The following is a 25,911-nucleotide window of genomic DNA, read 5'->3' on the forward strand; positions in this document are numbered from 1 at the left end:
TCAGAATTCCCATTATATTTTGAACCATACTTTGAACCACTTAACACTTTTTAACTTATAGATATTTGTATATCCTGGACATCCCAGTGCTGGGAGGATTAGGGTTAGGGTTGGTTTCATGAATCTATAATAGCAGCACAGCAACCAACATTACAATAAACAACTGAGGAAGATTGTTGCACAATCTGGTCTGAGGCCAGAGGAAATGGATGAGGGACTGACAAGAGGAAGGAGGGGAGAAGCTGGGATGCATAGGGCAGCTGTGTGGCAGTCGTGGTGAGGGAGGAGAGGATCAGGGATCTACAGGCCCCTGACTTTAAACTTCAGTAGGCTCTGGCACCCACCTGAGCTCTAATCCTCAGGAACTAAAAATCTCTGCTTGCCCCTGTGGAGCAGACGCCACAAGCCAGCACTCGCCTGACTTAAGGCAGGGTCATCCTCTCTTTTGCTGCACCATTTGGTCATCCTCTCTTTTGCTATACCATTTGTACACTCATGACCAAAGGACCAGATACCCAGACCCTGAGCAGGAAGGTGGAAAGGGTTGTAGGTAGGAAGAAAGAGCAGAACAACTTCTTTTATTAAGTAAGAAATCTGAACTGAGCATTCTTTCTCTACTTCCCAGAACAGCCCTCTGATTCCACATGCTGTAATTGAAAGAAGAGGTACCCTTCTCAAAATCGTGTTCTTTATATTTCCACAAATACTACTGATTAGAGGTTCACTTGAGTTAACTAGCAAAGATCTAAATTACGGATAAGAGAAATGGTTATTCACGATTTATTGTGGATTCCGTTAATCAGATTGCTTTCCTAACCTTAGCTTAGCCACATTAGAGAAAGTCACTACCTTGTGGAAGGGAGAAATCATTCCAAGGTGCAGGGCATTTCTGGTCAGGTAGAGTCTCAGGGGTGGGAACCGGGCTTGGACACAAGGATTATTAAGGACACCTGTCTGATAGGGGTGAAGCCCAGAAAGAGAAGTAGGCTGGAATATGGAACACATTTCCACAGTAGATCCATGGTTCCTTCCTCCCCAAGACCAAGTCCTTGGCCCTCTCCCCAGCACTAGACTTGTCCTGCGTGGTGATTCTAGGAGAGAAGTTTTTAAGCTGCCTTCACGAGGGTCTCATAGGAGACTGGAGGTGCTTTCCTAGACAGACCTAGGAGTAAAAGCACCAGCAAACAGAACGGATCTGTGGGGTCAGTGGGGGTTGGAGGGAGGCAGAAGAGCAGCTGTACTGCCATATGTAGAATGAGTGCAGGCTTAGAGAAGTTCTCTGAGAGACCTCTATTTGTTCATTTCCACAGGACCAGGCACAGAGTGGGTACTCAATATTTAATGAGTGGTTGAATGGATTGCAAAATCATGCAAGTTGTCAGACTCACACAGGTCAAATCATTTCCTATCTGGGATAAGAGCTTTTTTTTCTTCCTAGGTAGGCACTTAATCTAGTTGCATGGGTTGCAGATTTTTTTATTCCTATTTTGAATCCTATTTTCCATCTCCTATCCAGAAAGCCCCTAGGCTTGCCCTTTATTCTTCTGTGTCCCTTCAAAACTGAATCCTAGGCTTCATTAGGGTCTCAGATTATCTAGGAGGCATTCGAGTCATTTTTTATAGGGGGGGGCGGCTCTTGTGAACCGGTTTACACACAAGAACAGAAGAAGACAGTCCCAAAGAGGCGTGAAGTAGGACGCAGAACACAGCATTAATGAAGAGCAAACCCATGAGATAAGGTAAAGGGCAGCTGGAGGGCTCCCGGTGAGGGGGGCATTGCCATGGTGGTTCAGGAGCTGTTGCTCCATCTGGTGAGGGGGGCATGGTCGGCAGGTCCATGTGCAGACAGCTGGCCAGGCATGTCCTTTCCCAGTCATAGCCTCAGGACCCCTAGGAAAACACTGACCAATAAATTAAGTTGAAAAATATGTAGGAGGCAGGAAATATCAACCTGGAGTATTTGTCAATGGCGTGGGTGTTCTGGAAGATGCGAAGACCCATGTGGCCCCTCAGAAGCCCCTTCTTCCTGGAGGAGTTGGATTCATTGCTCAGAGCCAGGTGGACCACTATTTTGTCTTGTCTTTCTTCTTCTGTCAGAATATGGCTTCTTGGGTATCCAGCCAGACTGTTGGCCTCAGACTCACTGTAGCTTCCATCCAGCATCATGGTTCTCGAGTGAAGCATTCCACACATGCACGGGAACTGTGGGCAGCAAACGCAAGGAAGGTGTCAGGCATGTTTAGGGCTTGTGGAGGGGCAGAGGAGGTGCCTTGGGCCCAGAGCAAAGCCCCATGGCTACTCAAAACCACAGAAAGGCAGAACTAGAAGGATCTCCAGAGATCACTCAGTCCAGTGACTCTCTACATATTATAATTCTCTGAATATTAGAATCATCCAGGGAGCTCTTTAAAATGGCCACATCCAGGTTTTACTCTAATTGATGTGAAGCTCCCCAGGTGATTGTACCACCTAGCCAGGGTCCAGAATCACCAACTTAGTCTGTTGCAGAGGGAAAAACTAAGACCCAGTGAGGCTACACAATTTTCCTGAGATTACACGGCTAGTGTTAGAGTCAGGACTTTAACCCCCCACATTCTGGGGGCACCTGAGTAACTCAGTTGTTTAAGCATCTTACTCTTGATTTTGGCTCAGGTCATGATCTCAGAGTTGTGGGCTTGAGCCCTGCATTGGGCTTCACGCTCAGCTCAGAGTCTGCTTGAGATTCTCTCTTCCTCTCCCTCTGCTCCTCCCCCTGCTCTCTTTCTCTCTCTCAAATAAATAAAGTCTTTTAAAAATATATTTTAAAATAAATAAAATAAACCCACACATTCTGATTCCATTTGTGGGTCTCCAACTCTTTGTGTATGAATCAAAAGATGATTAAGTAGGAGAGTATCCTTGCTTTAAAGAGTTACATTTAAGCATAAAAGGTCATGATACCTGCAATGCACTTTTAAATGGTTCAACTGCATGGACAAAACTACATGTATATGGAGAAAGAGCTCACACAAAAATGGCAAAACGTTAGCAATGTTGAGTGTAGGTGCAGAGTCTATGGATGTATATTATCCTATTTTTCAACTGTTTCTACAAGTATGAAAATGTTTATAAGAAATCATAAGTTGGGGCAGCCCTAGTGGCACAGCGGTTTACCACTGCCTGCAGCCCGGGGTGCAATCCTGGAGACCCAGGATCGAGTCCCACGTTGGGCTCCCTGTATGGAGCCTGCTTCTCCCTCTGCCTGTGTCTCTGCCTCTCTCTCTGTGTGTGTGTCTTTCATGAATAAATAAATAAAATCTTAAAAAAAAAAGAAATTATAAGTTGGAAGGAAGGAAATGGCTTCACTTCTCCCCATAATTTGAGTCAGCAAAGAGTGGGCTTCCAGCTGGCACTGGCTAATAATTCAAGGGCATGTACCTGTCAGGTGGAGGCATGTTATTTTTCTGACAGCTCCATACAGGAAAGTTCATTGGATTATAAATCAAAAGTGTTTAAATCCAGAAGTCCATTTGACAATGATCAATGTGCAGATTTATTGAAAATTTGAATGAGTACTCAAATGCTAAAGTAAAAAAGGTTTGAATAGAACTTTAAAAATAAATTCTTAAACAGTCTAGCCTAAATATATATAATATATTTAAGTATAATCTGGGCATTGAAAGACTATTTTTGAAAAGGCAACACATCATCTTTTCCTAAAATTTAAAGCTCCCTTATGTTAAGTAGCTACCAGCCACCTAGATGTACATAAATGTGGGATTTTCATATCCCCTGATCTGTATACCTTCTAGGTGAATACCCATTTTGATTAGTACAATGATGACCAATGATTTGGCAACAAGTTGGCATTTTATTGTTTACTGTGATTAATAAGAGTCTGAATATGAATGGAATGGAGTCTCCCTCCCTGTCCAAAGGCCCACACACATTGCCTGAATTTCCCATTTGTATTCTATCTCATAACTAACGTAGGTTACTACACTGCAGTACAGTGTAGACAGCATAGTATTTCCAATGAGTCTGAAGGCTAAAGTTGTATGTAGCTGAATTTTCACTGGGTCAGAGCAGATAAATACAGGAGTTTTTAATTCTAGACCTCTCCCCTCATCTGGTCACAGGACCTGGAGGCACCTTCCCTAAACATGTTCATAGTAATAGTGATACTTTATGTCTGCCTAGAACCCCACAGTTTCAAAACAACTTTTGCATACGTTATCTCATGTGACCCTTACAACAACCCTGGGAGGAGGGGAGGGGAGGATTCCTCTATACCTTTTTACAGATGAGGGAACAGAGGCCCAGGGTAAGTGGCGCCTAAGAACCCAAGTCTTTGGGATCCCTGGGTGGCTCAACAGTTTGGCACCTGTCTTCAGTCCAGGGCATGATCCTGGAGTCCCAGGATAGAGTCCCACATTGGGCTCTTTGCATGGAGCCTGCTTCTCCCACTGCCTCTCTGTATCTCTCATGAATAAATAAAATTAAAAAAAAAAAAACAAAACCCAAGTCCTCCTAGTCCTGGTCCAAAGACTTTCTGATTCCTTTTTTTTTTTTTTTTTTAAGATTTTTATTTATTTATTCATGAGAGACAGAGAGAGAGAGAGAGAGAGAGGCAGAGACACAGGCAGAGGGAGAAGCAGGCTCCATGCAGGGAACCTGACATGGGACTCGATCCTGACACTTCAGGATGGTGCCCTGGGCCTAAGGCAGGTGCTAAACCACTGAGCCATCCAGGGATCCCCTCTTTTTTTTTTTTTTTAAGATGTTATTTATTTATTTGAGAGAGTACAAGCAAGGGGGAGAGAGAGAGAGAGAGAGAGAGAGAGAGAGAGAAGCAGACTCCCCACTGAGCAGGGAGCCCAACTTGCACCTTATCCCAGGACCCCAAGATCATGACCTGAGCCCAAGGCCAACGCTTAACCCACTGAGCCCCCCAGGCTCCGGACTCTCTGCTTTCTGGGATGCTTGGTGGTCGAAGCTAGGACCCCTTCAGAAATAGATCCTCCTCCTTTTGGGCAGCCCTGGCTCCCTGCCCTTCTCATGCAACCAGTAGCCTGGGCTGCGGGCGGGAGATGAAGGACTCTGGTCTCGCCTTGTCCCGCAGCTTTCGCTCCTTGCGCTCCTGCACAGTGGTCAGGTAGTTGACGGCCGCGTACTCCAGCACCGAGAGGAACACGAACACGAAGCTGACCCACAGGTAGATGTCCACCGCCTTGATGTAGGAGACGCGGGGCATGGAGGCGTTCACCCCCGTGATGATGGTGGACATGGTCAGCACCGTGGTGATACCTGCAACGTGCAGCCGGGGCTCAGCCACCGCGAGGGTGCAGAACGGCCCCCACATTTCACCGAGTCACCGTTTTGCATTCTTCCTCCGTGTCGGAAACCCACGGAGGACCCCCCCCCCCCCCCCCGGGCATGGTAACCTCCACGCGGCAGATCTGCTCCATGGGCAGCAGGAGGGTCCCTCAGGGTCAGCTCGCTGCTGGCCTCCTCTGCCTTGCAGCCCCCCATCCTCACCGGGGGGCTGGCGGGGCCTGGTGTCTGTGGTGTGGCTGGCCGCCTCCTCAGTGCTTCACCAAGGACCCGGTCAGATGTGGAATTTGCAAGTGACCGGAGGACACCCCTAAAGGAAACCCCACCCCTGCAGGGAATGCCCTCCCTCCCTCTCCTCCCAACCACATGTATTAAGTCTCTGAACGCTGTGGAAATTCCTGGAAGCCTATCATGCTATCTTCTTCACTGTGCCTTGCTGGTAAAACCCTCACATTTCTTGGAGACCCGGCTGATTGTGGCCAAATTGACTATGATGAGCTGGACACGTTCCCCCTGTTCCCCCTGGAGCTTCTGGTCTGTGGAGGTGGAAAACCACAAGTCCAGGGAGTACAGTCCTCCCCCTCCCCCAAATCCCCTATTACCCCCCCTGCGTTCAGACTCCAAACAAGGCCGACACACAGAGTGTGTGTATTTACAGAGGGAGGTTTTGGTGTTTGTAGAATTGTCTTATTTATGAAAGTACTGAGCTCTAATCCTGCTGGTGGTGGAAGTCTATCCCCCAGACAGGCTTCATGTTTCTGAGATGATTCGAGCAAACCTGATTGATGTAGCTTTAGCTCCCTGTGGTTTTCCTAAAGTAGTGGAGGAAACAGCGTGGCATGTGAGTGGTGACGGCAACAAGTGGGAGGAACGTTTGCTCCTTTTGACTCTGACAGCCCATCAGTTAAGAACTGAATAATGGTTGTCCTTTTTCTCTTTATAGTGACCAGCTGAAACAATAACCACCCCACCGCACCTTATCACATGCTTTTACCCAGTGAAACTCTGGCAGGCACAGCTCTGCGGTCGATCCAGAAGGACACCCAGGACAGCATGACCATCAGGGTGGCAGGGAAGTAGGTTTGGAGGAGGAAGAAGAAGATGTGGCGTCGCAAGGTGAAGTTAATGTACAGACGGTTGTACCAGCCTGGGGGACACAGGAAGAAACCGGGGAGGTTCAGCTGGAGAGGCAAAAACAAACCCCGTCCCCAGGAGCCCTTCTTCCCCCCCCCCCCCCCCCCAGATTGCTCTCATCTTGAGCAGAAAGTTAAAAGTTAATGATTAATAGACTTACATCTCCTATCTAAAATCTAAGCCCTCTCTCCTATAAATAAGTATCTTGCCAGGATCTAATGCCAGTATCTAATACATGTACTGTTTTTTTTTTTAAGATTTTATTTTTATTTATTCATGGAAGATACAGAGAGAGAGAGGCAGAGACACAGGCAGAGGGAGAAGCAGGCTCCATGTAGGGAGCCTTATGTGGGACTCGATCCCGGGTCTCCAGGATCACATTCTGGGCTGAAGGCGGCGCTAGACCGCTGAGCCACCCAGGCTGCCCTACAGTACTGTTTTATTCAATATTAACTAACTTCTCTTCCTCTAACATTTTGGGAGAAGGTAGAAAGAGAGATCTAGGTTTGGTTGTTTGTTTCGTATTTTTTATTTGCAAACCAAAACCATATTTCCTGAGGACTCACTGCTCAGGAGGCCCAGAAGTGGGACTGGGTTCTATTTCATTGAGGTCAGGGCAGCCTGGGTGGCTCAGTGGTTTAGTGCCGCCTTCAGCCCTGGAGTTCCAGGATCAAGTCCCACATCAGGCTCCGTGCATGGAGCCTACTTTTCCCTCTGCCTATGTCTCTGGCTCTCTCTGTGTGTCTCTCATGAATAAATAAATAAAATCTTTTTAATAAATAGAATATATTTTGTTGAGGCCAGTACCACTGAGGCAGGAGCCAGCAGAGCCTGGGTCTTGCCACTGTTCTCTCTGTTGTAGATTGATCAGCTCAGTCGGTTTCCACATATATCATGAGATGGGTGGTTGTAAATAAGGTCTAAAATGATAAGGTCTCAAATCCACAAGGTCTGTACCCAATCACTGGGATCAAAGATGGTGTCAAGGACAGTATAAATGTGAAAAAGTGGACTGCAACTGTGTGCACACACACACTCCACTCTCATCTCAGCCCTGCCTGGGATACTGGCTCAGTAGCTTGCAATGGGACCCAGAAATCTGCTTGTCAAACACACTCCCCTGTGGATATGGATGCAGGAGGACCTCAGGCTGTTCCCAGGAAAATGCTGCGCAGGTAACAAAGGCTACCTGGTTGGTGTAAAAAGTTACTGTGGAGTCAGGTTAAGGAAGGGTTGGATCAATAGGGAAAGGCTCAAACAATAGGATGGGTCCAGACAAGCTTGACCCATGGTTCCTGTGTAGGTTCCTCTGTTGTTTGAATGAGCTAGGTACTTTTAGTGGACTGGATAAATAGAAAGTGATCATCAGATGTGACAGAAATAACCTAATCATTTTTTCATCCCACAGCCTTTGTCCCATCATGTCAGCTTTATCTTACCTATGTAAATCGGCACCCATGAAGCAAATCACATTGTGCTTTAGGTTTGTACAGGGTCTTTCTGGAAGGGCTGAGCATTGCCTTAATTCTGTTAAGGATCGTTCCACTATCCTTTCCTTCTAAGAAAACCAGGGAGGGTTGCCTTGGAAACACTAAGAGGGAACCAGGAGCTTCACAAATGTATACTCTGTGTTCCAAACAGAACACTCGTGGGGAGCTCACAGCCCCTGTACCAACCCACTTGTTGGCACATAGTAAATAACGGGAGAGGAAGATGCGTTTTAATCTGGACTCCAGAAAGGCTGGAATGGGGGACAAGACAAACAAACTTCTATTTGAACACAGAAAACGTCTAATAGAAGTACACATAGTGACTAAGGCACGTTGGCCACTTACTAGTTGTGCAACTTCGATGGGCAACTTAACCCTTCTGAGTCTCAGTTTTCTCATCTGTAAATTGGGGACAATGATAATATCTACACCATGGGTTTGTTGGGTAGAAATTAGTTAATTCATATTAAGCACTCAAGACAGTGACACATAGTAAAAAGTTATATAGGACATTCTTAAAAATGGTTTTAGCAAGAGAGTGGATTTGAACTTGCCAAGAAGAGATGAGAAGAGAAAATTGTGTGGTAATACATACCACACATAGCAGAAAAGGAAGGGAAGAATGAGGATGAGCCCTATGGGCAGAAAGGGAAGGCACCTTGGGCTGTCCAGACACTAACTCCACCTTCTCTAAGACTCAGGCTTTTTCAGTGATTGATGCTGGGGACAAAGGGGGGGTGGGGGGCAGGTGAATAGGCAGATGGTGGCTATGCGGGGACAGACAGTAGCACAGAAGCTCCACATGGAAGGGCTGGGGTTTCTCAGCATATGGACAAGGGGTGATGAAGTGAAAAGTCCCTTAGAGTCCTGTAGCTACTGCAGAGCTGTCATGGGGGTGAACTGTGTCCCTCAGAAAGATATGTTGAAGTCCTAACTCCCAGTTTCTGTTAACATGGCCTTATTTAGAAATTGGGTCTTGCACATGGAATCGAGATGAGATGAGGTCATTCTGGATTAGGGAGGGCCATAATCCAATGACTAATATCCTTACGGAAGAGGGAAATTTGGACACAGATCCACAGAAACAGCAGCATGTTAAGACACAGAGAGGGACATGGGGGGAATGCTACGTGACAACAGAGGATGGCACTGGAGCAATGCAGCACCCACCAGAAACTAAAAGCCTAAGGGAGAGCAGCCCCGGTGGTGCAGCAGTTTGGTGCAGCCTGAAGCCTGGGGTGTGATCCTGGAGGCCTGGGATCGAGTCCCACGAGTCCCACGTCGGGTTCCCTGCATGGAGCCTGCTTCTCCCTCTGCCTGTGTGTGTGTGTGTGTGTGTGTGTGTGTGTGTGTGTGTGTCTCATGAATAAATAAAATCTTTAAAAAAAAAAAAAGAAAGAAAAAGAAAAAAAGAAAGCCTAAGAGAGGAGCATGGCCCCCAGAACTGTGGGCAAATATATTCCTGTTGTTTCAGGGCCCCAGTTTAGATACTTTATTTTGACAGCCCTCAGAAGTGACTATAAGAGCTAAGTAATGGTGAAATTAGAGACAGATGGACAAGTGCAACCTCTCAAAACTTCAAACACAGCCCAGGGTCCGGGATGAGTTACACTAAACATTAAAAATAAATCTATAGCGCCTGGGTGACTCAGTCGGCTAGGTGTCCGACCTCTTTTTTTTAAGATTTTATTTATTTATTCATGAGAGACACAGAAAGAGAGAGGCAGAGTCATAGGCAGAGGGAGAAGCAGGCTCCATGCAGGGAGCCTGATGTGGGACTCGATCCCGGGCCCCCAAGATCATGTCCTGAGCCAAAGGCAGACACTCAACTGCTGAGCCACCCAGGTGTCTCAAGTGTCCAACTCTTGCTTTCGGCTCAGGTCATGATCTCAGTGTCATGAGATCAAGCCCCATGTTGGGCTCTGCACTGGGTGTGGAGCCTACTTAAGACTCTCTCTCCCTCTGTGCCTCCCCTTCCCCCTTCTTAAGTAACTAACTAAATAAGTCAATAAATCAATAGATCTAAATATAGGTAATAGATACATTTCCTCGAAAAGCTATCATCCGTATCATTAAGTCAAACAAATCAGATAACAGCATAGCACGTAAAACATGACCCCGCTTTACATAATTAAAGCAAGATGTTCACAAGGGTGTGTGCTAAACCGTTAGGAGTGGTTGCCTCTGGCCATCGGCTTTGAGAAGATGACAAAACTTTTTAAATTTCTACGTCTAAGTGTTGCTTATGTTTTGTAGAACTATGCATTCCTTAGTAATACAGATTCATTCTCATTGGAAGGGGAAAAGTTTAAGGCTGGAGAATTCTAATGTATTTTCTCCCACATTCGCACCCGACCATGGCAAACATTAGCTACCAGTGCTGCTGTAGAAGGCCAGTCTGGAAGTGGTGTGAAATTTATGAATCAGAAACTGGGACAAGGAGATCTTCTCATCAGTTTTCAAGGATTCGTCCCCATTCTTCCAATACAGCATCAGATCTTCATCTGTATATGCATCTTTGGGGAGAGGAAAATAAGTTAATTTGACTCCTTGGCTTCTGATGTGGCCGAAGCACCAGGGAAATCCTACACCAGCCTCGGAGTAAACAGGTCTTAACACTGGCAGGCAGTACTCAGCGTCACGGTTACTGAAGTGGCGCAGAGATTGGAGAGGGAACAAGGCAGAGATTTGTCGTTTGGGACACTGATACTTACAGCTTTCCAGCTCCAAAGAGCAGGTCTGGGAGTCCAGAGGAAAGTGGCTGAAGTCCATGTTGCACATGGCGGTCACTGTAATCCTAGGCAACCCAAACAGGCATGTTGGCTCGTGCAGTGAGTTCTTGGCTCATGTGCCTGCCCCGAGTAAGAAGAACACCAACGACCAAGAGCAAATGCTTTCTCACGTCTAATTCAGAAGCTTGGAAACCCTGGTCGCTAAGTTGCAGGATCCTAACTTTCAAGTTCTGTCTTCTGCAGGACATGTCATCAGCGCTCTGCTGGGCCCCAGCTACTGTCAAGAGCCCATTCCTGCACTCTGCTCTGTGCCTGTGAGCAACCTCCCCACAAGATGCCTGGGAGGTTATGGCCACACCTCCCTACCCCACACCACACCAAGGCTATTAGCATCAAATTCTGGTGAACCCTACAAGCAGCCCAAGAAGATGTGGAATAAGCCTGTACAATCACTCATTGGCCCAGAAGCCAATCTGGAATAACACTCAATAAACAGTAGGTCTTGTTGCCTTTTTAAATCTTTATTATCAATAAACTAGAATGATAGGCTCTCAGGGGTGGAAGGGACATAGAATGTCATTGACTCTCAACTCACTCAGGTCTTACAAGTCTCCTAACCTGAGCTTAAGATCGCCGATGACTGGGAAGTCACTGGCTACTAGGGTGACCATTTCATCTTCAGAGACTTCTAACAGCTATCAGAAGGCTCATCGCATCCATATAGCCCTCAGGCCCAACCACAATGACAAACTCTTCAGGGCCAAAGAGACTGACCATACGTATTAGAATGGCATTGGACAAAGAGCCAGTGACCCCATGGACAGTTACCTCATGCTGTATAGCACGTGCCCATCCGGAAACACCCTCAGCATGATGTTATCAGTGGTGGTGTCATGAGTGAATGACCTTTTGGAGTGAACAAAGAAGACGTCGGGGACCCAGATCTTCTTTACCAGCCGACCATCGAAGGTCATGCTCTTGTTGCTCGTGCTGGGAAAGGCCAGCCTCTCATCCTTCCAGTAATGCCGCAGGTACAGGGTCATGGTGAAGTCCTGTGGGAGCCCGAGGTGACACCAAACACAAGTGCTTAGAAAGCTTCCTTTCTGGTGGCTCTATCGGTTAAACATCCGACTCTTGATTGCAGCTCAGGTCATGATCTCAGGATCGTGAATCGAGCCCCACATCAGGGTCCATGCTGGGCATGGGGGCCTGCTTGGGATTCTCTCTCTCCTTCTCCCTCTGCCCCTCCCACCCAGCTCTTGCCCATGCGTGCTCTCTCTCTCTCTTTCTCTCTCTCTCTCAGTCTCCAAAATAAATAAATAGGGACGCCTGGGTGGCTCAGTGGTTGAGCATCTGCCTTCGGCTCAGGGAGTGATCCTGGGGTCCTAGGATCGAGTCCCGCATCAGGCTCCCTGCGGGGAGCTTGCTTCTCCCTCTGCCTAGGTCTCTGCCTCTCTCTCTCTCTGTCTCTCAGGAATAAATAAATAAATAAATAAATCTTTAATTTAAAAAAAATAAAGCTTCCTTTCCTACAATCAACCCATCATTAACCCACGTAACGGACGCCTCAGGCTCAGCCTCCAGTGACAGGGCTGCAGCACCTACAGGAGGGTGGCCGTTGCCGCAGGGGTGCTGCTACAATAGGAAAGGACCTGGCGCATTGTTGCTGCGCATCGTGAGGTGGGAGCCCGGGACGGGGAGCAGCCCATCCTTCAGGCTTTGCGAATGAAACCTACAGTGAGGCAGCCAGCAACGGGGCCAGCAGGGCAGGATTTCCCAGGAGTCCTGCTCTCTCCCCTAGACTCAGGCACACAGTGCTCCTTTCCTGTTGGCCAAGCATGCAGTTTCAGGTTGGTGAACGCTGGGAGAAACCTGCACGGTCAAGTGTCCTATTTAAAAGAGTTTCTGTCATTGATCTTGGAGAATCTTTGTGGGCAGAATTGTGCCCTGCGTGCCATTGAATCCCCAGGCCCTACCTGGCAAGGCACATAGTGGGTGCTCAATAAATATTTGCAGGATAGAAAAATGCAGGGTGGGGGTGGGAATGAATGGATAAAGGTATGTGCAGCTGCAGATCCACTATCATTTCAGCCTGAAAGTTCTTTCTGTTAAACCGTGTCTCCTCGCCTGCAGGGCTGCTGCCTTAAACCAAGAGCCTGGCACCCCCGCTGCAGCGGAGGATGCAAGTGCTAAATTACAAGTGCAGATAAGTCAATAAGGGCCCCAAGCATCCCCCTCGGGAGCGAGGATGGAAAGATGCCTGGTGGCAGTGGTCTCAGAGCATAGTGCCCACTTCTGCTTTACCAGCACACCTAGAACTCACTGTCCTGCAGGCTCAGTGGGGAGGGGAGCACTCCCACCCTCCCCCTCTCCATCCTCACCCCTTCCTCAGTTTGTGCTCTACTTTTTTATTTTGTGTTTATAAACCTCCTGTTTCTTCTGCCTCAAGGGGCCCTTGCCCCACTCTTGCTCTGGCCCTCCCCACGATGTCTCCTTCTTATCTATCCTTCAGGTCTCAATTGAAACAAGGCGTCTTTAAGAGCCTTCCCTTACTGCCTGATCTTGGTGGACACTGCCAAGGAAGGCGTAGGGAAGCAATGCTCAGGTGGGCATTAGCAAGCAGAGAACTGCAGAATTTCTGTCTGAAAATGACCCCCTCCTGTGCTCCTCCAAGTGTGGTTCATCTCCCCAGTCCCATCACCTGAGGAGTGTGTTCAAAGTGTAAGGTGCTGGGCCTCACTCCCAGAGACTGGTCCAGGACATCTCCGGTGGGGCCCAGGAATCTCCATGTAACCAACTCCCCCAGTTACTTTTACCCATCAGGTTGAGAACCCCTGCTTCAGGTTTCACTGCACCTGAGCCAACTTCCAAGTCCTAGTTTTACCCCCTGCTGCCCTGGCTCTGCCCACCAGGCATAGCCTGCACCTGCACGGCCACCCCAGCCACAGGCTCTCACAGACCCTTAACCTCAGGACCCCGAATTTGAAGCCCTGCCAAGGGCGCTGCGCACCATGTCCACCTCCGAGATGCTGTCCAGGCTCTCCACCTGCACGTCCACGCCCACTGGGATAGCAGGGCCTGTAGAAGAGCAAAGACAGCTGAGGAAAGCACATTCCTATCTACCAATGGGTCCGCAGCCACACACCCCTCCTGGGGATAGCCTGACCAGAGTAGAGTGAAGCAGGGGTTCCAATTCTATGAGGGCTTTCTTGCTACATCCTGACATGATGAGTGCCTGAGCTTTCTTCCTGAGGGCGGAGATCATGTCTGACTTGTGTGTCTTTCCTGGACCAAGGTGAATGTTTAATCCATGCTTGTGGGATGAATCGATGAGCTGGATTACTTTCTACATCCCAGGGCTGTCACTCTAGGGTAGAGGGAATAATGTTCGTGTGTGTGTGTGTGTGTTTTAAAGATTTTATTTATTTATTCATGAGAGAGAGAGAGAGAGGCAGAGACACAGGTAGAAGGAGAAGCAGGCTCCATGCAGGGAGCCCTATGTGGGACTTGATTCCAGGACCGCAGGATCACGCCCTGAGTTGAAGACAGGCACTCAACTGCTGAGCCACCCAGGCATCCCATGTTCTAGTGTTTGAATAGGGACCCTAGTTAATTGTCTTCCAAAAAGGGCAGCTGAGGCCTAAGAACCTCAGATCCAGGCTTGGGACACCAGCCTGCCCAGGGCCAGATTCATTTGGTCACTCAACCTATACCTATAGAGTACCTAACAGATAACTGGGATCCTGCCCTCTAGAAGCCTCACAGTCTTGTGTGAGATAAGATCTCTCTGCAGATAGATCACAGCCAAAGCAATTTACACATTCAATGCAATCCCTATTGAAATACCATGGACTTTTTTTAGAGATTTGGAACAAATAATCATAAGATTTGTGTGGAATCAGAAAAGACCCCGAATAGCCAGGAGAATATTGAAAAGGAAAACTAGAGCTGGGGACATCACAATGCCAGATTTCAAGTTGTACTATGAAGATGTGATCATCAAGACAGTGTGGTACTGGCACAAAAACAGTCACATAGATCAATGGAACAGAATAGAGAATTCAGAAATGGGCCCTCAACTCTATGGTCAATTAGTATTTGACAAAGTAGGAAAGACTAACCACTGGAAAAAGGACAGTCTCTTCAATAATTGGTTCTGGGAAAATTGGACAGCCATGTGCAGAAGAATGAAACTAGACCATTCTCTTACGCCATACACAAAGATAAACTCAAAATGGATGAAAAATCTAAATGTGAGACAAGAATCCACCAAAATCCTAGAGGAGAACGCAGGCAACACCTGTTTTGAACTTGGCCACAGCAACTTCTTGCAAGATACATCTATGAAGACAAGAGAAACAAAAGCAAAAATGAATTATTGGGACTTCATCAAGATCAAAAGCTTCTGCACAGCAAAAGAAACAGTCAACAAAACTAAAAGACAACCTACAGAATGGGAGAAGATATTTGCAAATGACCTATCAGATAAAGGGCTAGTTTCCAAGATCTATAAAGAACTTATTAAACTCAACACCCAAGAAACAAACAATCCAATCATGAAATGGGCAAAAGACATGAACAGAAATCTCACAGAGGAAGACATAGACATGGCCAACGAGCACATGAGAAAATGCTCCGCATCACTAGCCATCAGGGAAATACAAACCAAAACCACAATGAGATACCACCTCACACCAGTGAGAATGGGGAAAATTAACAAGACAGGAAACCACAAATGTTGGAGAGGATGTGGAGAAAGAGAGACACTCTTGCACTGTTGGTGGGAATGTGAACTGGTGCAGCCACTCTGGAAAACTGTGTGGAGGTTCCTCAAAGAGTTAAAAATAGACCTGCCCTACGACCCAGCAATTGCACTGCTGGGGATTTACCCCAAAGATACAGATGCAGTGAAACGCTGGGACACCTGCACCCCGATGTTTATAGCAGCAATGTCCACAATAGCCAAACTGTGGAAGGAGCCTCGGTGTCCATCAAAAGATGAATGGATAAAGAAGATGTGGTCTATGTATACAATGGAATATTCCTCAGCCATTAGAAACGACGAATACCCACCATTTGCTTCAACATGGATGGAACTTAGGGTATTATGCTGAGTGAAGTAAGTCAGTCGGAGAAGGACAAACATTATATGGTCTCATTCATTTGGGAAATATAAAAAATAGTTAAAGGGATTATAGGGGAAAGGAGAGAAAAGGAATGGGAAAAATCAGAGAGGGTGACAAAACATGAGAGACACCTAACTGGGAAACGAACAAGCGATAGTAGAAGGGGAGGTGGGCAGGGGGTTGGGGTGACTGGGTGATGGGCACTGAGGGGGGCACTTGACGGGATGAGCACTGGGTGTTATACTATATGTTGGCAAATAAAACTCCAATAAAAAATATACAAAAAATAAAATAAAAAAAGATCACAGCCAAAGACAATACTACACAAGATTTTTAAATCCTTTCAGGACATGTCAGAAGAAAAGTAGAAGAGTACATAGCACAGGAGTTTGACACTCAAATCCATCTGGCTCATGGCAAAATTTCCAAAACCAGGTTTAGCTGTGGATTTATCTGTGGCTATTGTTTTATTTCTTGGGCTGGTTGATGGTTACATTCACTTTGTGATAACAGGCTGTCCGCTCACAATTTGTGTACTTTCTATATGTATGTTATACTTCCATAGAATATTTTTTAGGGGATCCCTGGGTGGCGCAGCGGTTTGGTGCCTGCCTTTGGCCCAGGGCGCGATCCTGGAGACCCGGGATCGAATCCCACATCGGGCTCCCGGTGCATGGAGCCTGCTTCTCCCTCTGCCTGTGTCTCTGCCTCTCTCTCTCTCTCTGTGACTATCATAAATAAATTTTTAAAAAAAATTAAAAAAAGAATATTTTTTAGATTTTAATATATATTTTAAATTTATTTAGTCATCAGAGACAGAGAGAGAGAGAGAGAAGCAGAAACATAGGCAGAGGGAGAAGCTAGCTCCCCGAGGGGAGCCCGATGAGGGACTCCATCCCGGATTCCGGGATCACGCCCTGAGTCAAAGGCAGATGCTCAACCACTAAGCCACCCAGGCATCCCTAGGTTTTTAAACCTAAAATGGGGAAAACGAAAATCAAAAATGTGTTTGTCAAGCGTATTAACAAATGCTATTATACTCACAGACCAAAAAAAGTGTGTGTGTGTATATATATATACCTCTGAGAGTCAAGTGGGAGCTGAGCTAGGTTTCCTGGGGAGAGGGTATTGTCTAGAGGCCAGCCCTGCTGCTCCTGGAACCTCTGAGTGCAGGGAGTACAGGACCAGGGCATGCTGACCCACTGTTTCCTCATCCTCTGGCCCCTAAGCCAGAGATATTAAAATGGTTCAGCGTCTAGGCTGTTAACTGGGGTAGCCCTGCCTCTCATGGAGGTGTGCTGTACTTGCTCCCTCACTTTCTTTCTCTAAAGTGCCACGCTATCTGCTACACCCAGTTCTTCCAGGAGCTAAATGGAAGAAACAATATAGCCATCAACCTCTTTGGACCTCCCTCCTAGTGGCCCAGTTTTCAGATAATGGGCCCAGTGTTTGAATAGGAGCTGGTTTTGGCAAAGGACACATTCAAGATAAAGCATATCAGCTTGCTTGGAATCTGGAACGGTGTCTCTCTGTTCTCAGGGCCTGCCCTGCTCTCCACAGCTCCAGCTGCCCTTCGCAGAGAAATTTGATAATACCTGTAAGGGTGGCGTCAGTGCTCTGGAAGGTAGTGCTCACGTGGGAGTGCAGGTCAAGTTCTCAGGAGATCTGGATTGTTGGAGGTAAACAGTCTGGGTGTTCAGGAGGCTCTAAAGCTGCATTCCAGGGGACTCACCTCAAGTTTGAACAGAAGCAACACCCTGTTCTCCTTAGTCTAAGTGCAGTGGAGTTGATCTCTGTCCTTGACCTGCCCACTGCCCAGGGCGAATGCTTCCAGGCTCTCCTAAACTCTATTTTGTGGCCCTTCTTGACCTGATTTTGGGAGAAAGTCTTCCAAAGTACTGGTCTTTCTCCTCCTTCCTTGAACAATTTTATATTTTGAGTGGGACTGGGTTCCATAGGGTATTAGAAAGAAAATGGTCTCGTTAAACTAAGTAGGCATTCCTGCCTTGGCCTTGTCACACTGCTGTGGTTTTCCTGCTTTGAGAGAGGGATCTGGTAAACCAAATAGAAATCACTGGTGGAATTTCAGGCAGTATAGCCAATGAGGTGACAAATTCAAGGCAGGATATGGAGATACATGTGTAGCCAAGGATTTTCTTGGTTCCTAGCCTTTCTATCGTTATTTGTCCTCACATGGTCCTAAAAAGTACACATGAGGAATTTATCCATTTTTGAAGTTGAGATATCTCACTTCTTCCTCACTGACTCAAAGAATGAAAGTGAGACAGAATTTTCAGAGAAACTAAAACAGAGAATTGGACATGTGTCCTGCCCTAAATGAAGATATTTCTCAAGTTGAAGGCATGTGATCCCAGAGGTAAAGCTGGAGATGCAAGAATGAGGAGAGAAAACAAAAATGGAAAACGTACACATAATTGTAAGTAAACATTGGCTATATAAAACAATATTAATAATATACTGGGGAGATGAGAAAACGAAACAGAAATCCAAGCAAAAATAGCATTTGAATGAGGAGGGATATAAATAAAGTGAAAGTGTTGTGAGGTCTTCATACTGTCTGGGAGAGAAATAAAAGTAGCTAATTAACATACTAGTCTGATAAGCCAAGAGTTCATGTTGTTTTCTGGGGAACCACTGAAAAATAGCAAGAGTACATATGTTCAAAACTAAAATAGGAAACCCTAAATAAGAATAACCAAAAGTAGCCAATCCATAGGAAAACAAGTAAGGAAAGAGAAAAAGAAAGAACATAGAATTGGTTGGACAACAAAAAAGAAATAGTAAGTAGGATGACAGATTTATTTATTTATTTATTTGTTTATTTATTTATTTATTTATTTATTTATTTATATGACAGATTTAAAACCACATTTGGATCTACTTCTCCTGGGAGAATTTGCTAACTCAGGAAGGCAACTGAGAAGCTGAAGGATGCTTTTGATGGTTTTGGGAAGCCTCAGGTCTTGGATTAGAGACCAGGGCCCATCAAGTGGTCTAGCTCCAGCTTAGGATCCCTAAGAGCATATCCTAGCAGTGAAGGTACCATGTGCAGTTCAGCTTCAAACCAGGTCAGTCCCTACAAGTGGGTTAAAGTTATCTGGAGTGGTAGTGGCCTCAGGCAGCCCCAGGTATTAGTGCTACCAGGTACCTGGTAGAAATAAATGGAAACAAACAGAAATCCCCTCTGGAGGAAGATAACACCATCCGAGGTCTCCATTTATTTCTAGTAAAAATATTGTAAATATAATATATAGTTCATAATAAAAAAAATAGCCAGGCACACAAGAAAGTAAGACATACAATAACCATCAGAAAAAATAGAAAAAAAAAAAAAAGAAAAAATAGAAAATAGGAACAAGGGGCTTTCGACATTGAAATAGCATAAACTTTAAAATATCTTTGTGTACTAAGTGCAAAGAGATTAAAAAATTAAGATTGAGAATTTCTGCATAAAACTCTAAACTATAAAAACAGAATCGGGCCCCTAGGTAGCACAGTCAGTTAAGTGGCCAACTCTTGGTTTCTGCTCATGTCACGCACTCAGGGTTATGAGATCAAGCTCCACATGAGACTGATGCTCAGTGCAGAGTCTGCTTAGGTTTCTCTCTCTCTCTCCCTCAGTCCCTACCCCCCCAACTCTCTCTCTCTCTTCCTCTCAAATAAATAAAAAATCCTAAAAATAGAATCAATCAATATAATTTTCCACATTAACAGAAAAGCCTTTACTAAAATCAGTGTCCATTTATGATTTTTTTAAAGCGCACAAGAATAGAAGGGAACTTTCTTTTTTTTTTTTTTTTTTTTTTTTTTTTTTTTAAATTTTTTTTTTAATTTATATTTATGATAGTCACAGACAGAGAGAGAGGCAGAGACACAGGCAGAGGGAGAAGCAGGCTCCATGCACCGGGAGCCCGATGTGGGATTCGATCCCGGGTCTCCAGGATCGCGCCCTGGGCCAAAGGCAGGCGCCAAACCTTTGCGCCACCGAGGGATCCCCAGAAGGGAACTTTCTTAATTTGAAAAATGATAGCTACCAAAAAATAGCTACAGTAAATACCATATTTGTTTATTTTTAAGGATTTTATTTATTTATTTATTTATTTATTTATTTATTTGAGAGCATGAGTGGGGGTGGGAAGCAGAGCAAGAGAGACAAGCAGACTCTGCGCTGAGTGCAGAGTCCAACACAGGGCTCAGTCTCACTACCATGAGATCATGACCTGAGCCAAAATCAAGAGTTGGACGCCTAACCAACTGAGCCACCCAGGTGCCCAAGTAAATACCATATTTAATGGTAAAGTGCTGAAAGATTTCCTTTAATATTAAGAATGCCTGTAAATGTCACTTCTATTCAATATTGTTTTGAAAGGACTAGATAGTACAATAAGGAAAGAAATGAGAAAAACTTATGACAACTGGAAAAAAGAAACAAAATTACTATTATTTGTATAAGATTGGGTATATAATTTTTTAATTTGCGGATAAACTATTAGAATTAATTAGGGATTTTAATAAAGATGTTGAATACAGAGTCAGGATACAAAAGTCAGTTACAAAAGGAAATTTTTTCCAAAATGCCTTTAATGATAGCATCAAAAATACCTAGGAGGGGCGCCTGGGTGACTCAGTTGGTTAAGCATCTGCCTTTGGTTCAGGTCATGATCCCAGGGTCTTGGGTAGAGCCTCACATCCAGCTCCCCACTCAGCAAGGCGGGGGTCTGCTTCTCCCTCTTCCCCTGCCCCTTTCCCAGTTTGTACATGTTCTCTTTCTTTCTCACTCTCTCTCTCCCAAATAAATAAATAAAATCTTTAAAAAAAAAAACCCTATGAATAAGTACCTAAAATAAATCTAACAAAATATATGGATGTTCTCTATGAAGTAAACTATGAAATATTATTGAAAGAAATTAAAGATCTAAATAAATTGGAAAATAAATCATTTCCTGTATTGGAAGTTTCAACATTATGAAAATATTAATGATCCCATATTGATAGATAGACTCAATGCAATTCTAATCAAGATCTCATTAAGTTTTCTTATGGAACTTGAAAAAATGATTATCAGGAAATTCAAAGCAGTGCATTTTGAAGAAAAACAGTGTGAGGAGATGTGCTGTACCAGATATCAAGATTTATTATAGAACTACAGTAAACAAGAAGTGAAGGACTAGCATAAAAATGAACAAACTGACAAATGGAACAGAGTAGAAAGTAACAGAAACAGACACACACACTTAAGGACATTGACTTATTATAAAGATATCACTATAGATCATTGGAGAAGGAATAGTATCCTTAATAACCAATGTTGGAACAATGGCTGATACATATGCAAATCACACAATATGCAAAGTAACTCCAAATGGATTATAGATCCAAATGTGAAAAGTAAAACAATATGCTCCAGATGTTAATAGAGGGGAAGGCATTCTTACCTCAGGGGAGCAATATCAGGACACAAAAAACACTAACCATAAGAAAAGATCAGATCAGATCAATAGATTTACATTGAAATTGAGATTACCTAGCAAAACAAATATTTAGTGTTAGAAGTCAGGATAATGGGACAGCTGGGTGGCTCAGTTGGTTGAGTGTCTGCCTTTGGCTCAGGTCATGATCCCAGGGTCCTGGGATGGTATCTCACATAGGACTCCCTGCTCAGTAGAGAGAGTCTGCTTCTCCCTCTCCCTCAGTGCCTCCTCCCTGCTCCCTGCTCATTCTCTCTCTCTCAAATAAATAAATAAAATCTTAAAGAAAGCACCAAAAGACCAAACAGGCTCCAGGGCAGGATAGAGGGCCATTTCTTTGTCCCTCTGGTCCCCCACCTGGCCTTGCATTCCCTCCTTTGCTTTCTCTAGGTACTCTTCATGCCACATCCCAGCAGCCCCGAACTGCTTGGCTCCTGTCTGTGTTTTGTCATTTGTTTTGTCACAAATGTCCTCACGTGGAGATCATCTGTGCAAGGCAGGCAGAGGTAGTTATCCTGAGCTTCAGGGAGCCCCTAGGGACAGGTGCAGGATTCTATGAACCTCCTGACATTGTATATAAAAGTGTGTGTGTGTGTGGGGGGGGGCACATGACAGAGAGATTATCATTATTCTGAGAAACAAGTAGATTTTCAAAGGACTCAATGCTTCAACAAAGTAAAAAAAACAAACCCATTGTATTAGATAGCCAGGAGCTGAGTTTTGGCTCCAACATTTACTAGCAGCGTGACCTTGGGCAAACATAATTTCTCTGTGCCTCAATTTCCTTATCTGTAAAGTAGGTATAGTATATACCAACCTCATAGTTGTCATGAAGATTGAATGTGTTAATCCCTGCAAAGCCCATGTAAGGGTTTGGCATATAAGATGTTCTATAAATGGTTATATTATCACTGCCATTGTTACTGTGGCCTGGCTCATTTACCTAGAAGGTAGAGCCCCAAACTCATTCATTGTTATTTCCCTCGGAACTCACAGAACAGAGAGCCTGGCCCAAAGTGGGCTTAATACACATTGGAGGAGGCAGACCCGGTGGCTCAGCGGCTTAGCCCCGCCTTCAGACCAGGGCCTGATCCTGGAGACCCCGGACCGAGTCCCACGTCAGGCTCCCTGCATGGAGCCTGCTTCTCCCTCTACCTGTGTCTCTCTGCCTCTCTCTCTCTCTCTCTCTCTCTCTCTCTGTCTCTCATGAATAAATAAATACAATCTTTAAAAAAAAAAAAAACTCACACACACACATTGGAGGCAGGAATGATGGCCATCCTCTTAGTCCTGGTGTCATCACTGAGGCGCCACGATGCAGACCCAGTTCCCCAAGGAAATCACAGGGACCCTGGTGTCCCGCCCACCACACCAGCATAACCGCCCACTGTGCCTGGACTCCGCAGGGCCAAACTCACCCAGCTCCAGCCTTGGGTGAAGCGCAGCTTCACTCACCTCCAGCAGTGCGAGCAGAAATAAAATTCTCCAGACTGCCCCGGAATAGAATGGGGAAGCCCAACAACAGAGAAATCACTGTGGGCCACCCTTGAAGAAGGGCTGGCAGTTATAAGCAGTGTATGCTCTCAGCTACGATGGAGTTACAACTTGTCACAGTAAAGGGAAAGTACACCTCAAGGGTTTGTCGAAAGAGATGCTGTGGTCAGTGAATGAATCAGACTCATCTGGCAGTATCTTTTTAGAAAATAAAATTTTAAATTCCAGTAAAGCTAACATATAGCATTATATTAGTTTCAGGTGTACCATATAGTGACGCAACACTTCTGTACATTCCTGCATGCTCCTCCTGGTAAGTGCACTCTTCAATACCCTCCACCTATTGTACCCATTCCCCCCACCTACCTCTCCTCTGGTGACCATCAGCTTGTTCTCTATCATTAAAAGTCCTTTTGTTTTTTCTCTTTTTTCCCTTCCTTTATTTGGTTTTTTAAATTCCCCATATGAGTAAAATAACATGGTATTTGTCTTTCTCTGACTGATTTATTTTGCAGCATTATACTCCCCAGATCCATCCATGTTGTTGCAAATGGCAAGATTTCATTCTTTTTACAGCTCAGTAATATTCCATTCCATCTTTATCCATTCATCTATTGATGGACATTTGGGCTGCTTTCATTATTTGGCTATTGTAAATAATGCTGCAATAAACATAGGGGTGCATATATCTTCTTGAACTAGTGTTTTCTTTTTTGGGGGTAAATAGTACTAGCGGAATTACTGGATCATGTGAGAATTCTATTTTTAATTTTTTGAAGAATCTCTATAGTGTTTTCCACAGTTTGCATTCCCACCAATAGTGCAAGAGGGTTGGTTCCTTTTTTCCCCACATCCTCAGCAATACTTGTTGTTTCTTGTGTTGTTGATTTTAGCCATTCTGACAGGTGTGACAGGACACGCATTGTAGTTTTGATTTACATTTTCCTGATGATGGGTGATGTTGAGCATTTTTTCGTGTATTCGTTGGCCATCTGGATGTCTTCTTTATAGAAATATCTGTTCATCTCTTCCATCATCTGGCTGTATCTTTTCAAAGTCTTTCCAAAGCCTCTTTTTATAATGAAATGTTCTTGGGCTTGTAGTAAAATTAATTGAAACAAAAAACAAGGGCTTAATAATGATTCTTTATTATTCTTCTTACTTTGATATTTTAGGTGTCACAGTCTTTCATAGATCAGCATAGCAGCAGCTTACTCTGCATAAGACTCTCCACGTATGCTCTCTCTCAGTACTTCCTGATGTTACCATGCCACACTGACTGCCTGCTTCATTCATTCAAACCTGCGCTGCCCATGTCCATCAGGCCAGGCCCTCAGGGGTGCAGTTGGGAGCATGGAGATCAAGAAGACAGTTTCTTTCTCCAGGGGGGGACTGGAAAAACACACTAAGGGGGACAATGAGCTCTGTTTCAGGGCACATCACAAATGTGATAATAGAAGCATCAAGGAGAGGGGCATCTTGCTGGCTTGGTCAGTTAAGCAACTTTTTTTTTTTTTTCTTTGAATCTCCAGTTGACAGTTATACTTGAACATATGTCATTAAGAACTAGGTCTAAGAAAATAGAAAATGAGGAGAAAGCTCCCAGAAAGTACAGTTTATCTGCAGCATTTCAAAAGGAAACCAGGAATATAACACAGAAAGAGTAGCCCAGAGAAAGAATGACTCAAAAAGTGTGTTTTTTTTTTCCAGTTCTAAATGCAGTGCATACTTATTGAAAATTTAGAAAATAGAAAATAAAGAAGTAAATCTCACCTGTTTTCTCACCACACTGCTATACTACTATTGGCATCTTGGTGTGCTTCATCTCAGACTTATTTCTTTGCATACATAGAGTTAATAAAATTATCACCATAGCCTGGTATTATATCATGATTTTCACTAAACTTTAAAGCATTTCCCCCATATTATTTAATAGTTTGAAAGTATTTTTAGTGGCGCAATATTTTAAGATATATCATTTCTTGTTACAAAGTTCTTTGTTAAATATTTCTTCCCTCATCCAGTAGTATGGACTGTATGTAAAAGAGTACAGTAGCTTGACCTGCCTTGGGCTCAGGTCATGATCCTGGGGTCCTCGGATCGAACCCCACATCAGGCTCCCTGCTCAGCAGAGAGCCTGCTTCTCCTTCTCCCTCTCCCTCTGCCCCTCCCTATGCTCACTCTCTTTCCCTCTCCCTCTCAAATAAATAAATAAAATGTAAAAAAGAAAGAGGAGTACCTAGGAGATACTGCAGGAGGCCAGAGGAAAGCTCAATTAATTCTAACCAAAGTCACTGTAGAAAATTTTACAAAAGAGACCACTTTTGATTAATTCTGACGGTGGACACTGGAGAAAGTGTCCCCATAGGGACAGTGTTTGGGCTGGGCTTTGAAGCATTGGTTACTTCTCACAAGTAATGAAGGGACGATAGGCATTTCAGGTTGTATGAACAGTGTCAGGAAGCACAGGGGAGTGAGGTGGATCATTAAACCACACTTCTCAGATGTGAAAAAATAGGCAGCTTCTTTGATCTTTCTTGCAAAAGATCATGCCTCAAGGTATGAGAATTTTGCAGTTACCAATTAATAGCAGCTCAGTCTAGTCTGGTTTTAAAAGTGTTTTAGATTTCCCCTCACCTTGGGTGACCTTGCAGCATAGAGGAGAAATGGGCCCTTGTATCCACACTGGCTGGCTTCTGTCATGAAGTACTTGGTCTGGACCGACCCCTGGACTGGCATCTGCTGAGCTGCAATAAACTCCATGGGTCTTTTGGCAAATCCATGAACCCTCCTTTTGCCTCCAGTAGCAAAACCCTCCCACCCAGTGGGTCTCTGTGTCCAGACCTGAAGCCTGTGCTGGTCTGCTGGTCACTTCAGCATGCTATATCTGCTAAGGCAAGAAACACAGACTAAACCAGACACACACACACACACACACACACACCCTCTCCCATGCTGTGCCAAGACTGTGAGCCACTAACCTTCCTTCTCTACCACATCCACAAAACATTCTTGGGTTCCCTCAGAAAGACAGACTGGCACTCAAATGATGAAAAAAACTCTCCGTTGTACTGTTCCAAAGAGGGACCAGGTTACTTCACAGAACGTCATATGCTGCAGGATTCCATTGATA

At 44.9% G+C, this 25,911-nt stretch overlaps 1 protein-coding gene across 1 annotated transcript in view; it reads right to left on the bottom strand.

Annotated features, from left to right (window-relative positions):
• Positions 1-674: 674 nt before the first annotated feature.
• GABRR2 (gamma-aminobutyric acid type A receptor subunit rho2) overlaps positions 675-25,911 on the bottom strand; it is a 40,749-nt gene continuing 15,512 nt past the window's right edge. Inside the window, exons 3-9 of the mRNA XM_025983859.2 lie at positions 13,680-13,747; positions 11,498-11,721; positions 10,652-10,734; positions 10,313-10,453; positions 6,308-6,460; positions 5,090-5,286; positions 675-2,202 (exon numbers count right to left, since the gene is read on the bottom strand). Of these exons, the coding sequence (XP_025839644.1) occupies positions 1,891-2,202; positions 5,090-5,286; positions 6,308-6,460; positions 10,313-10,453; positions 10,652-10,734; positions 11,498-11,721; positions 13,680-13,747 (1,178 nt within the window). The 3' untranslated portion in view covers positions 675-1,890. The remainder of the gene's footprint in view (positions 2,203-5,089; positions 5,287-6,307; positions 6,461-10,312; positions 10,454-10,651; positions 10,735-11,497; positions 11,722-13,679; positions 13,748-25,911) is intronic.

This window comes from Vulpes vulpes, chromosome 1 (assembly GCF_048418805.1).
Source record: "Vulpes vulpes isolate BD-2025 chromosome 1, VulVul3, whole genome shotgun sequence".
NCBI classification, from domain to species: domain Eukaryota; kingdom Metazoa; phylum Chordata; class Mammalia; order Carnivora; family Canidae; genus Vulpes; species Vulpes vulpes.